This window comes from Penicillium subrubescens, assembly GCF_028828155.1.
Source record: "Penicillium subrubescens strain IBT 31985 chromosome Unknown utg000005l_segment0_segment0, whole genome shotgun sequence".
NCBI classification, from domain to species: domain Eukaryota; kingdom Fungi; phylum Ascomycota; class Eurotiomycetes; order Eurotiales; family Aspergillaceae; genus Penicillium; species Penicillium subrubescens.
In genome coordinates this window covers 243,193-256,602 of record NW_026643155.1, presented here as the reverse complement: position 1 = coordinate 256,602, position 13,410 = coordinate 243,193, and the positions used below count along the sequence as shown (strand labels likewise).

At 45.9% G+C, this 13,410-nt stretch overlaps 4 protein-coding genes across 4 annotated transcripts; 2 read left to right on the top strand and 2 right to left on the bottom strand.

Annotated features, from left to right (window-relative positions):
* Positions 1-187: 187 nt before the first annotated feature.
* On the top strand, positions 188-1,200 carry N7473_006631 (RPEL repeat-containing protein). The gene is made up of 3 exons (XM_057152571.1): positions 188-433; positions 493-593; positions 717-1,200. Exons 1-3 carry the CDS (start codon positions 297-299, stop codon positions 887-889), a joined length of 411 nt encoding a protein of 136 aa, XP_057006909.1. The 5' UTR covers positions 188-296; the 3' UTR covers positions 890-1,200.
* A 1,660-nt stretch (positions 1,201-2,860) lies between these two features.
* Positions 2,861-3,706, bottom strand: N7473_006630 (translin family protein; the record flags this gene model as incomplete). The annotated part of the gene is made up of 2 exons (XM_057152570.1): positions 2,861-3,467; positions 3,531-3,706. 2 exons carry the CDS (start codon positions 3,704-3,706, stop codon positions 2,861-2,863), a joined length of 783 nt encoding a protein of 260 aa, XP_057006908.1.
* Positions 3,707-4,190: 484 nt separating this feature from the next.
* On the bottom strand, positions 4,191-5,360 carry N7473_006629 (zinc-dependent alcohol dehydrogenase; the record flags this gene model as incomplete). The annotated part of the gene is made up of 3 exons (XM_057152569.1): positions 4,191-4,372; positions 4,429-5,156; positions 5,221-5,360. The coding sequence occupies 3 exons, from the start codon at positions 5,358-5,360 to the stop codon at positions 4,191-4,193; spliced, it is 1,050 nt and encodes a 349-aa protein (XP_057006907.1).
* Positions 5,361-6,181: 821 nt separating this feature from the next.
* On the top strand, positions 6,182-6,517 carry N7473_006628 (uncharacterized protein; the record flags this gene model as incomplete). Its single annotated transcript, XM_057152568.1, has 1 exon — positions 6,182-6,517. One exon carries the CDS (start codon positions 6,182-6,184, stop codon positions 6,515-6,517), a length of 336 nt encoding a protein of 111 aa, XP_057006906.1.
* Between the last annotated feature and the right edge of the window lie 6,893 nt (positions 6,518-13,410).

The window sequence follows — 13,410 nt, the reverse complement described above, 5'->3', positions numbered from 1 at the left end:
GTGCATTGTTAGACATGGTAAAACGTGGTATAATAATATGTACTTGGTACTTTTTGGTAGATCGCATGAAAGCTTCCAATGATCCAATGAGACGGGACTTCCCCGCGTGACAGGTCCGTGGGACTTGCATGTACTCATCACTTGACGACTGTCTCTCACTCTTTCCTCTCCTCTTTCTTTCCTCCTCCACTATCTTTACAAAACCCAAGCATTTCCCAATCTCTCCTCCTCATTTCTACCACTAACCACTAACATCAATCCACTACTTCACCCACTCACTCACATCCATTTCCAAAATGACCGCCATCGACGAAACTCCCCTTAGCGCCTTCCCCCACGAGCGCCGCAACTCCCTGGAGAAACACCTCCAGACGCGCCCAGACATGCAGGACCTGAAGAACCGCCATATCCTACTGAACACCAACGTGGCACCGTACAGCAACCTTGCTCATCCCAGCCTCACTATCTCCATTCTATTAACACATTTCGCAGATCTCTCCAGTCCGCCCAGCAGGAACTGGATCGCCAGCGCGCTACGGACAGTTTAAAGAAGAACCTGGAGAAGAGACCTGAGCGGGATGAGCTGGTGGAGCGTATATCTCCCTCTTCCCTCTTTGACCTCTAGTTTTACGACCTTTTTTGCACCACCCTGTCTCTCTGTCTCTGCTTGGACATTTGACATTACTTATCGTTGCGGCTGTCACTAACAAGCAAAGGTAATATCCTCCCCGCATCCACCGCCGCACCGGCCCTACAGGCTCACGCCCGTGAACTCGAGCGCCATATGTTGGCCGATAACCTGGAGCACAAGATTCAGAATCGTCCTGAGCCCGAGTCGCTCATTACTCAGGGTATTCTGACGGAGGATGAGGATCCGCGCTCGGCGTGATTGTGATTGTGTTTCAGGATGCGTTTCAAGGGTTGTCCGGTTGGGTGACTTGACTTGGAACTCCTGCGGACTGGACACGGATACGGACGACGATAATGGATGATACGGATGGCATTTTCTTCTTCTTTTTCTTTTATCGTTCTTTGGGTATCTTTTTCCGTTCTGCTTTGCAGGATGTGTTTCTCCGCAGCTTGCTGCTCGGGTGGTGATGTCACCGTGACGCTTCTGTCGATAGCGGCTCCCCACATATTCAACCTTTATTTCATTATCGTTTCTTCCCCGGATTTTGATAATGATGTTGTTGTAGTGGCGTAAGTAATATGAGGAGATAGTGCATGTGTTGAGCTATACCTGAATAGTCAATGCCGAGTCTCTCAAATGTCTATACCATATTGAGCTTCGGTCGATCAATCTATCTTGCCTATTGGTACTTCTACTAGTACAAAATGAGAAGTCAAGGTGATTGAAAGTGGTCAGGATGACGGTAACGACCAATGAAATCGCAACTTGCACTACGGACTCCTGAAGATCTGAGTGTCCTTTGATAACCCAGCACAATGCCATATTTTTCAATCGGCGCGATCTGGATGTCTGGTCTCCTAGCCGCTACAATGATCACGCTACTACGTCACTTCGTCAGGCGGGTCTTCTCAAGGGAAGGAAAGATACCACCAACTCATAACCCTCCACCCAAGCCGAAGAAAAAGTTGTCGATTCGGGATCTACCACCAGAGTTGATGGATATGATTCAGAGCTCTTTGTCACCACTTTCACAAGTGTGTTTGGCTCTGAGCTGCAGAAAACTCTACTCGCAGTTCGAATCAATTGTGAAATCTTCTGTCTTTCGCTTTCCTTACTCGAATAGCCTGGATATACCGGTTGACCTCGAGCTTCGGACCCGGCTCCTAGCCTCGAGGATCAAGAATATTCGCGCTCTACTAAATGCTGGAAGTATTGTGCGGCTTGCTTGAAACTCCATCCCATGAAAGAATTTTATGACGTCTATCGAAACCCAAGACAACGTTATTGCCAATGGCCGGGTATCATCGTGCTGTGTCCTGATCTCAAAATTTGCCCGAAGAAAACCATACAGATCAGAGATGATCTGAACACAAGGCCTTATTCCAACAGCAGCAAGCCTGAAGCATGTGCCCAAATGGCACGAATGCTCGCTCTCCAGCCCTTTGGGAGGGATTTCATACATGCTGACTATTCTTTGTCACTGTCCGAGAAGGACGAGATATTGTTTGAATCCAAATACTTGATTAATCTGCACGATGAGATTCCTGGCAAGGATCGATGGACCATAATGCTCTGCCCCCACGTCAATGCTGATCGGTTGCTTCGCAATGTGATCGGTCCTCGCGACTTGATCTGTCGAACTTGTCACATTACCCCTTCTGTCAAGTCTTCCGACGATAAAAAAAGGTACGACATTGAATTCACACGGAGCTTCGGCGAAGTCCCACTCAGGACCTATGCACCTGGTGAACATTTTTCGGACTTTAATTGGCTTAGGTATGTACTATCCTGCCCCAACCAGAAAGACATTGTGCTTTGCATATGGCTGAGCACAAGTAGATCTGTTCTGACCTCGGACAGGAATGGTAGACCCAAACAAAGCTATTGAATTTGACCAGTGGGAATTTGCTCACCAACCTATTGTATTCAGTTGGCTAAGGCTCGAAGCTCGGGTTTGATTGCGCGTGATAGGCTTCTTGCTAGAATTTGGAAAGCCCTTTAAGGGATGAAATTCAGACAGAGTGAAGCCAATTGATATCTTGCTGTATGAGCAAAGGGGAGGCAATTCGGACAAAGTAGTATCAATTTCTTTGCTGATACAGCCTTATGGCAGCTTCGAAGGAACTAGCATAGCACATTATCCAAGAGGTATTATGAGATGCCAAGTTTCATTCAGACGTTCATTTTGTCTGTTTGTTTTCAATTCCAGTATGATGCAGAGCGATGGAATCAATGAATCTCAACTTCCACCGGCCCCGACAAATCCGGAGTCCATCCACTCGGCCGCTCGCTACCACGCACCAGAATACCGTAAGCAGCACGCTCCACCTTTTCAACACTGTTCTGCATAACCTCCTTCTTCTTAGAAAGGTCCTTATACATGAATGCGCGGTGCCGCCCCGAAACACTCAGCGCCTCGCATCGTGCACGAATAACACGAAGATCAACGAGGACACCGGCTTTGGCAGCGTCCGTAGGTGTCACCTTCCCTGAGCTCAGAGCCGTCACAGCAAATCGCATCATTTCACCCGTAAGATCGAAAATGCCCATCAAGTAATCTTCCTCCGTCACCAAGATTCCGGGCAACCGGGATGCGACTTCGGCATGGGTGATCAATGTCTCGGTTCGGAGGTAGTGGTCGAATGAGATCGCCTCGATGAACTCTTGGACACCGCCACTGATTTGGCGCTGGTAACGCCAGGACTTGATACCGATGAGGTCGGCGACAATAGAGGCAAAGTGCTTGTGGATCTGTTCGAGACGGGTGTCGTTCTCTTTTGTGATATTGGGTGGGATGGGTTGGTTTGTAGTGCGGACGCGCTGTAAAGCGAAGATTCTAGATTTTGGAAGAAAACAATTAATACGCTGTTGTTTTGACCTCGCCTTTGGGAAGGCTTACATTTTCTTGCTGAGCGCGGTGATGTCGCGACTAGCCTTGATGATGCGCTCACGGCGGTCATGATGCTCATCGAGTTCGTCACGGAAGTTCTCGAAGATTGAGAGGGTCGAACTCGCTGACTCTGTAGAGTCCATTTTGATGACAGCTTGCCCTTCCCAGGAGCGCTTTGTACCCATTGAGGAGGTTGAATGAAGGAAGTTGGAGAAAGTGGAGTTGATGTGAGAGTGGCAGAGGAATTACAGCACCGCCCGATAAGCGATAAGCGATAAGATATAGGCGATAAGGGATAAGGCATCGTCGTGACGAGAGATCAAGCAGGCAGACCTACATACAGTCATACACGCTAGCACGGAATGATAAAATGCCGTCTCCATCTCACAATTGTTGAAAGAGGACTCAGTATCCGAGCGAGGGATACCCCGCAGTAGGAAACCCAAAGTACCGTCTCAGGATAATCTGCTTATTTAGTTCGGGCGACTTTTTAGATTAGCATGGATGGACATTATCCATGAAGGAAACTTGTTCTTTACTAAAACGTGAGAGGTACGAGGTACCTAATGAGCACATGAAAGCAGCTTGTTGTTGTTTGTAGCCCTAGTAATGCTTACATGAGTCATATTCAATATCTCTCTCGTTATAGTTCTCTTCTGATCATCATGTCTAGGGAATTTTAACCACTGCTCTCCCTAGAATTGCATCCTTCGTAATCCGTTGAATGAGGTTTGGTGCCTCTGAGAAGTCAAACACCTCAATTTCAGGGGTGATGACCCCCTCAAGAGCGAGCTGTAGTAGCTCCGTCATTTGCTCCTCGGACCCCACCGATGAACCCTTGATCGTGAGTCCTATTTTGCATCAGTTACTGCAATACCAATATTCTGTCATAGACCGAAAAGCTTACCTCTTGCAGCACATACAGTGGCTGAAATAGGGAGCTCTATATCATTCCGCGGAAGACCAACGCAGATAATGTGCCCCATATTTCTCACCAAAGTTGGCGCCATCTGAAAGGCTTCCTTCGTACCAGGGACAACAATCGTCGCGTGCGCACCCTCTTCGGTAAGCTCGAGGACTCGCTTTGAGACTTTTTCGGTCTTGAAATCAATGAAGGCCTCGGCCCCAGAGGAGAGACTCAGGTCCCTCTTGTCATCACCACTGTCTACTGCAATGACCCGAAGCTTTTTGACCCGGGCAGCGAGTTGAACACCAATATGGCCAAGACCCCCACCAGATCCAGAGATAACAACCCAGTCACCGGGCTGTAGCTCGTTTTCTAGATGGGCGAGAGCACCGGCCATGGTGAGACCGGCACATAGCAGCGGCGCAGCAACCTCATCAGGCACTCCATCTGGAATCTTAGTGATGAACTGCGCATCGGCAATCGCGTATTGCTGCAAGGTACCAGGAACATGTCGACTGGTATTTAGTTGCTTGGGGCAATTCTGGAAGAAACCGCGTCGACAGACGGAACATTTGGCGCAGGCGTTGTACAACCACTTGAATCCCACGCGCTGTCCCATTAGTGATGGCGAGACATTGGGACCTGCCTTGACGACAGTTCCCACACCTTCATGGCCAATGATGGAGTTATAGACACCCCATCCAAGTACAGCGCGGACTTCCGAGTGGCTATGTGTTCATAGAACATTCGTTAGCGAGAGATGGCGTACATAGACAGTCAATAGTGCCCTACCAAATGCCTGTGCAGTTTAGCTTGATGAGAATCTCATCTGTACCTGGATCTCCGACCGGCACATTGTCGCGCAAGACAACTGTAAAGTTGTCGCCGGGGTTCTCAACCACGGCAGCTTGTTGGACCAGTGGAATGGACATTGGTGGTCACTTTTGACGCTCTCGGTGAGCCGATAATGCGAAACGGCAAATTAAAAGGAAAGTATTCACAGAACGTGTTACTAAAATTGATCAGCTGTGACCTTGAGATGATGTATGGTTCGAGAATGAAGTAAGTTGTGAATTGGCTATCGATGGCGGTTGGAGGGGCGTTCCCCACTGCCGAAAGAGCTGCCGACCCTCGGGAGAGCCCCTTGTCCTGTAGATTATTACTGACAGTATGGTTTGCCTTGCTATCAAGGAGCCTAATTGAGACTAAATGAATGAATCTGACTTGAGAATCTGAGCTGCACTCTATTTAAGATAGATGTATTGATTGTTGAGAAAGACAGGTATGCGCTTGCCAAAAAATTTCAAGATCCAGAGAGCAATTGAAGAAAGACAAGACGGGTATCATTTCTGGAATGGTATATGCCTGGATTGATCAATTCAATTGTGCCTGGCGAAAGATAGTTCAAAAGAAAATTGAAAAGACTTTAGGAGATACATTCGTATTCACCTTCTTCAAATACTGACTGACCTCTGTTCCATGACATGACCAGACTGGGATGGCGTTCATACCTTAACTAAAATAGCCTGTCATCTCTGCCACAAATTCCTCCTTGCAATCATCATCTTCCAGAATATCTTCAGTGGCATACTGAGAATCAAAGTCGGTCCAACTGCCTATGGACTTCAAAAGATTCGCTGTCGCATAAGCAATTTTTTTCGGTTAGTCGGACAGCACGCCAATACTGTTTGCGTCCATTGCCCTCAATTGAAGCCCCTGTTTCAAGAAGGAGACGAACAGTATCTATATGACCATGCTCTGCTGCGCCCTTCAAAGCAGTTCGACCATCAATGCAAGCACCCGGGGCATTCACGTTAGCCCCGAGATCGATAAGTTTGCGAGCAATCCCGATGAAACCTTGAATGGCGGCCAACTGCAATGCTGTAGCCCCGGCCTCGAAGGCCGCTTCTTGATTAACATCGGCTCCGGCTTGGAGAAGGGAATCAACAAGCTGAAGATTTCCTTTTTCGACTGCAAGCTGCAGGGCTGTTCTTCCACTGTAGGAGGTCGCTGGGCTGTTGATATTTGCACCAGCTTCCAGGAGAAGCACCACAAGGTCAAGCCGTTCTTTTTGAACGGCAATATTTAAGCATTTGGTGAGCCGCAAGGGTCGTTTACCAACGCTCCAGCCGTCAAGAGAGCTTTCACGATGTTCATATTTCCGGCCTCGACAGCCCGTACCAATATTGTGTCTGAGCGGTCACGATCTTCAACGTGAAGATTGACATCGCAGCCAAGCAGTGAGGAGGGTGTTTGTCAAGACCAAATAATAGCAGAGTTTGCGCAAGATCTAGTTTACCATTTTACAGACTAATCGTCAAGGCGCGACCTTGATCTTCACTCGTACAGGGGTATATGAGCAGATCCTGGACCATAGACTGCCCATTGTTAGATCTTGCTGCTATCTCAAGAACTGAATGAGGATGAATAGCATCTGGGATATGAGAATTCCACCAGCCAGCCTTCATGCCGCACCTTGGACCAGTTAGAATGAACGCATCTCGATTTTCCTCGATCCAATCATGTATTTCAAAGTGGTGATAAGCAATTGGCCGCCCTTGGAGATCAACCCCGGCCGCGAGTAACCGATTTACTAGTGCATGGTCCCCTTTGCTCAAAGCCATTCCTATTGCAGTAGGTGCCAAAGGCCGCCAAGAGCATAACAAGTTCCAAAATGGGAGGAAATCGACAATGTCATTCTTTCCGAGTATTCGCCAAACAAAGGCGGCGACTTCAACATCAGTGACAGATGCCCCGCGGTTGATGAAAAGCGCGAACAGGTTGAACAGTGGAGGGTCAACACAGTTTAATCAGAACTGCCTTGAGCTCTATTTGTGATTGAAAAGGGTGTCAAACTTGTTTTATTAAGCTAGGGAAACAGGCAGTATTTATGACTTTAGGTACATGGCAGAATGTCACAGGAAAAGACTGATGAGAATCCGAAATAATATGGAGGCATACGAGAGTGTTAGGAAACTAGTCGTTGCTCTTTCCAACCGATGCAGTAGTTGATAATCAACATCGTATACCATGAAGCGGTGTATCGGTGATACAGAGTTATGCATCCGATTGCACGCGCTCGCTTATTGCAGAGATATGCACACACACATGTTGACACTATATCTACGACTTTATAGCTTTCGATAGTTCTTTTCCTAGCGTGAATTTAGACTATATCCTGTTCCATACTTAAAATATACGTGATCTCCCCTTAATAACCTAGAATTAGGGTAATTTTTACTTAATCCGGATCGCCTTTACTATAGCTAATTATTTAAGCCTTATTTCCGTAGCTTTATTGATCATTACAGGAACTAAAAAGGCTTCTAATAGCGATACGACTATAGCTATAAGCGAAAGTAATACCAAAAGCACTAAGACTGTTAACTCTACTGAAACTTCGATTAATATAGCGGGGTCTATTACGATAGCCGAAAAATAGGCATTAGGAGGAGCTACTATAACCGCTACACTCTTCGCCTAGATAGCTACCGAGTATTAAAAGTATTTAACCAGTTTTATCCTATAATACATCGCGAAGAATGTGAATTAATGGATTTTGTTTCTTGCCAAGTCTTCAAAATTTCAAATCTATCAGTCTCATACTATGTATCTAGAGCGACAGCTAGCGATATATATTGTCGGCTAATTTGATCAGTGCGTAGGTTTTCTCATCGCTTACTGGGGCATGATATGACAAAGTGAGGATTACAGTCCTCTTGGTTATTTGAGAATTCATCCGGGGAATCTAGTATTCACGACCTCTATTTCGATTTCTTCTTTACATACTAAAGCTAGCGCGCCTTAAATCGATCTTGATGCTTATAAGAATGAGAATATCACCCTATTCAATCGGCAAAATACCAATCAGGTTATTTGCGTAGAAATTGCTCAATGGTATTCAAATAAGGCCCTCTGCGAGTGTATTCGCTCTCTGGTTTATGATAGTCTCTCAGATCAAATGATCTTACCAATGCTACACCGCAGGAATATCATACTTCTAGTAATACACGTAGAAGACACTGGCAGCGGCTTGGCCTTCGCTTTTGTACTGATAATCCCGAGGGAGCGTATACAGGGGAATCAGATTAAAGAGGTCCTTCGGCAACAATTCAGGGTGGTAGTATTGGAATTAATGCAAAAGACCTGCATACTTATCTTCGCCAAAAGCGCCATGTCTTTCTGCGGTATTTCTTCTGAGATTGGCATATCACAGCTGTACTACGATAGTGCCTATCCTGCTTTCTGTTCGGTCGCTTGGTCTGACTCCTTAACCATGGTATGAAACTAAGCAATTCACCATCTGTACCTCGTATCATTGATTTGCTTTGACCTTGAAGTACAGCAAGCATTTTCAAATTGTCTTTGCCTCGATGATTCCAACCAGCTGAGAAGTACTGAGCCATATGAAACGACTTTTAAGTATAGACAAGCTGCGTTTCAACAGTATACCACAACAATAAAAAGTACCAATCCATCTCAAGATTTCCTCAATGGTGATTATGCTTTCACTATGAAACCATAGATATTGTTTGACGCGTTTATATCGCCTTGACCCATAACGGTGCGATACACTCTGCTACAAGTGCCTTGCACATTAAAGAACTGGACGGTGCTAGCTCCCTGAGTTCCATACCAGCTGATCTGCGCGCCTCGCGGAATGAACACGGCTGTGCAGCCCTGCGGGGTCGATCCTGTCCATGTTTGTGATCCAGCATGAAGCTTCCAGCCGGAAGCGGCACTGAGAGTTGCAAAATAGAGGGCCCAAATTGGCAACTTCATATTCAGGGTGTGGGGCTAGACGTGAGGTTGTATGTATGAGAATAAAGTCTTTTATCCGGTAGGTTTGGCTTACAGCAGCGGGTGTTATCGATAGATTTGCCCAAGACTGTAGATAGGAAGCAGTGCAAAATAGTCTTAAGTTCTGCAAAACAATTACTCGCATCGCCAAATCGTATTTGAACCCGGAGGTCTCGGAATAATCACGTCGTCTGACGACGGCCTGTCCAAATCTAGCTCGCTCAATCACTAGATCGCAGGATATAGGATGCGATGACGAGTGCTGGTTGGAAAAACGAGGAGGTTCCAGACTCATCGAACTCTTGGAGAGCCATGGGTCCAATAGCATAACACCACAAAACCATGGTTTACCTATCACAGGGACTAAGCAGCAAAGTATTCTTTACAGGATCATTTACGGCCGATTATATTTGACTATCAAGAAAGATCATAATACTGGCGGCCAAATAACGTAATTGTGGAAAAAGCAGATCGGCAACAGACTAGGGAGGAAGGTCAGAGGGAGAGAAGGGGGGAAAGGTGAACGCGATCCTCTTATTAGGGAGCAATGGTTGGTTTGATCTATCTAATCGAGCATAGATGGGTTCCAAGACAGGAGATCAAGACGTCCAGCCAGTGATGTCATATAATAGCGGGGCTAAGAACACCTGGTGTCCTTGCTAACGTAATTCACAAGCGAGCGGATCACCTGAACCAAAATATAATCTTAAAACAAGATATCGCACCCAAAACCTATTAATTAATAATAATTTAGCGGTTTTCCCATTGATTAATCTTATGCCCAATCGTTTCACATCCACTACACCTTAGCAGAGCCCTCCTGATCCTGCTAAGTGGTCAAATCGCCCTACTTGTGCGATACTACCTTATTAGCTTCCACCGGCGATATTGGCCACTAAGCTAGCCATGGACTCTCGTCGATCGATAGGCCCCCTTTATAGCAATCTACCTAGCCCACCGAGTGCGCTCTTACAGTTTGTTTCTATACGCTACGCGTAGATCCGCGTTCTCCTGCACAAGGAGCGCACTATTATGTAGCGTATTATATAGTACCCTCTAATAATCTGATTAAGTATAGTTTTTGACGGGAAAGGCAGGCGATTCGATCGTTACTTTAATAGCTCTTTAAGTATAGAAGCTTAGTTTTCTAGCTAAATCGCTATTCTAGGCGTTTTTGGTGTGAGTTAGCTGGATCTACTACTCAGTCTGCTATTTAGTAGTTGTAAGAATATACTCAACAGGTCAGAGTGGAGGCCTGTCGAGCAGGTAGGAGAAAGGAACCAAGTCAGATTGTTCAAAGACTGTTTGTTGGGAAATGAAACGCCGCCTGCTCATGACTCTATTTATATACAGTCTTATCGCTCAGAAAACGAAGGAGAGGTAGCCTGAGAGAGAGGGGACTCGTGATGAACACAAGGCTTGTGTCACTCTATAGGGAGCCTCCCTGTAGATACTGGCTCAGGCGTTGATACGCTTGCGACCAGACTCGTCCACCGGGTTCGGCCGGCATTCGTGCCGGTGTGCTTCCCGCGGTCGGGCCATTGTTGGCCTGAGGCACCAACATGTGAATAACCTCATAACAGGGTATATCAAGACACTATACCACCTACTGTAATAGCATTGGTCATTCTCCTAGCACTAAGTGTATCTGTACAATGGGCGCAAAGAGGTCAGAAATTTTCAATGCCACTGCATTTCCTGCCCAGTAGTAAGGATTGAAAATGCTGTATATCAAGATCAAAGAAGTATTTATCCTTCACATAATGACAGAAGCATCGTCTATAATGTGTACGCATCGCTATCTTATCCTCAAATAAAATACTACGTACAGCCAACTTGCCAGACTATTGTTTTCTCGCATTACTTGCTTCCCTAAAGAGTCAATAGTGTGTGTTCCGGGATTAAGACGCAGCTTCTATAGAAAGTAGATTACGTATGCCTTATTTTATTAAGTCTAACCTGTTCTATGTAAAAAGCCTCATCAAACTGGAATGACAAAGAGCGCTTGAATAGTCAGCAGAAGCCGATTTGAAGGGCTCATGGTAGAGAGATGACCCTTAGCCGGTGATACAAGGTCCGCACGACGCAAGCCATAAAGCTCGTAATATAAACTATATAACATTAGTTTTTGAGGCTAATTTCCGAAGATTCTGTGATACCTGTTGTGTGGACAACATTAAATTATTAGAGAGAATTCTTAAAATCTGTTCCGTAAACACAGCCAGGCATAGAAACATTTAATAGCTGAAAAGGAAGATCAAAGATCTCTCATCTTACCAACCGTCTCGAAAGTTGGAAGACAGCTGCTTACACTGGGAACGCAATGCCATTGACAATAGGGTTCTTTTTATCTCCAAAAGAGCATTCTCAGTGTGGACCTAGTCGTAGATCCTGTATGACCATGTTTGTCATCTAGCAAGGGAATTCCTGTCAATTGCGACGTCGCAATCTGCGCAGTGCGAATTCCATAGCTCATGTCCACACAGCTATACCAGGGAATTTCCACGAATTGTCCCACCAAGGCGAGATGCGAAGTCTTTGGAGGTATCACCTCGGGCCGGTCCGCTACAGAGCGGACCAGTAACAGAGAGCTCATTCGAGGCATGTGTCGTGGAATTGTGGTTGTATCATCGACAGTCGAGTGGTAATTAAGATGCCCAAGTATTTCTGTGATAACTTGGGCACCGGAACAAGCTTCCATCGATTTCTGTACATAGTTGCCACTGGCTTTGGGAAACAGGGCAAAACCCCAGATGACGTGTATGTTTTCGGGCTGTTGGCCGAATACTGGCTGCATGGGTATGCATAAGCGGAGATCCCAGTTGCTTTTTGGCAACAAAATAAAGGCTCCGGCTTCTGCATGAGTTGCTATCGAAGCTAAAAACTCCCAAAAACATGTATCTGCGGTGGTGATTGTGAAGGAAGTCAAGGTGGAATCGTCCACGCGGGTGCAAAAGTTGTAGGGGTTGCCGAACGTATGGCCATGAGTAATGAGCTCTAGCCAAATTGTCCAATTTTCATCATACTCTTCGTTCAGCTCGATTGATCGAGTAGGAGGAGGGTAATTATGTGTCCCGGTCGACGAGCCCGAGACAGTAGATCCCAGCATCAGAATAACTATATCGTGTGCCCCCATATCCAATGCGACCTGGTATCCATTTTCGAGAAGATTTAATCTCGAAATTTTCTTTCGGCCGTCTCGCATGGTAGTGGTATCGATATCCCTGACTTTCGTATCAAAGTGGAAATCAACACCGAGGTTTCGAAGATAGAGGTATATAGGTAAATAAACCGATTCATACTGATAGTATCCAGTAATATCAAGGCAATTAAGAATATTCAGATGATGAATTTCTCGGAGATATTGTCGTACAGCTCTTCTGAACTCGATGGCACTGTGCCTGGGTTGGAAACCAAATCTGGAAGCGTTAGTTCAGCTCCATCAAGTCGGCAAAGTACTTACTGTGAGGTCCATATCATCCAAAAATTACTTTGGAAAAAGCTTTTGGGCATGAAGTCCTTTATGTGAATTCTTTCTAAGCTTTTCTCACTTTTAAGCATCAGCAAAGCCAATTTTATACGGCACTTGACACTCAAGTCCAGGCCTTTCAGAGGTATCAACTTTCTGCTTTCGAAATTTTGAAGGAAAAACTTTGTTCGGCAATCGCGGTTTGCAGGGATGTGATTGGCTTCATTTTTTCTGATTTCATCTAGCACTGTGGATCCGGGGGACTTTCCTGAAGGTATAGATGCAAGAAGCTCCTGTAAGGGTACCCCTACTGGAACTGGCAAACATCCTGCGAATTGGTCATATCCTTGGATGGCATCACCGCTATGGTGCAAAGTTGCTCCCATGGAAGTATGTGAATCCAATATATGCACGTTTTGAGGTAGGAAATTGGCACGCTGTACCAAGTACACTGCGGATGCCAGGGATGCAGTTCCGCTTCCGAGAATCCAGGCTGAGACCTCAGGCTGAGACGCGTTATTCTGCCCGTGTGTTTCATTCATTGTTCAGGGATAAAAAGAGATGACAGAAATTTGAGATGCTCAAGGAGTACAGATACTGCTGCTTTTGCTTGTCCAATGGAGCTGAAATCTGATCATTTTGACAAGTAACATTTAAAAAACCATCCCTAGCAATATAAGAATGCCGAAAGGACCCTCCCCTATGTGAAAGTC

Bases quoted from the DNA above. Each gene is read 5' to 3' on its own strand.
- N7473_006631 (XM_057152571.1), top strand. From the start codon at position 297: ATGACCGCCATCGACGAAACTCCCCTTAGCGCCTTCCCCCACGAGCGC. The intron at 434-492 runs GTACAGCAACCT...CACATTTCGCAG, and splicing joins CTGAACACCAACGTGGCACC to ATCTCTCCAGTCCGCCCAGC. The intron at 594-716 runs GTATATCTCCCT...TAACAAGCAAAG, and splicing joins GCGGGATGAGCTGGTGGAGC to GTAATATCCTCCCCGCATCC.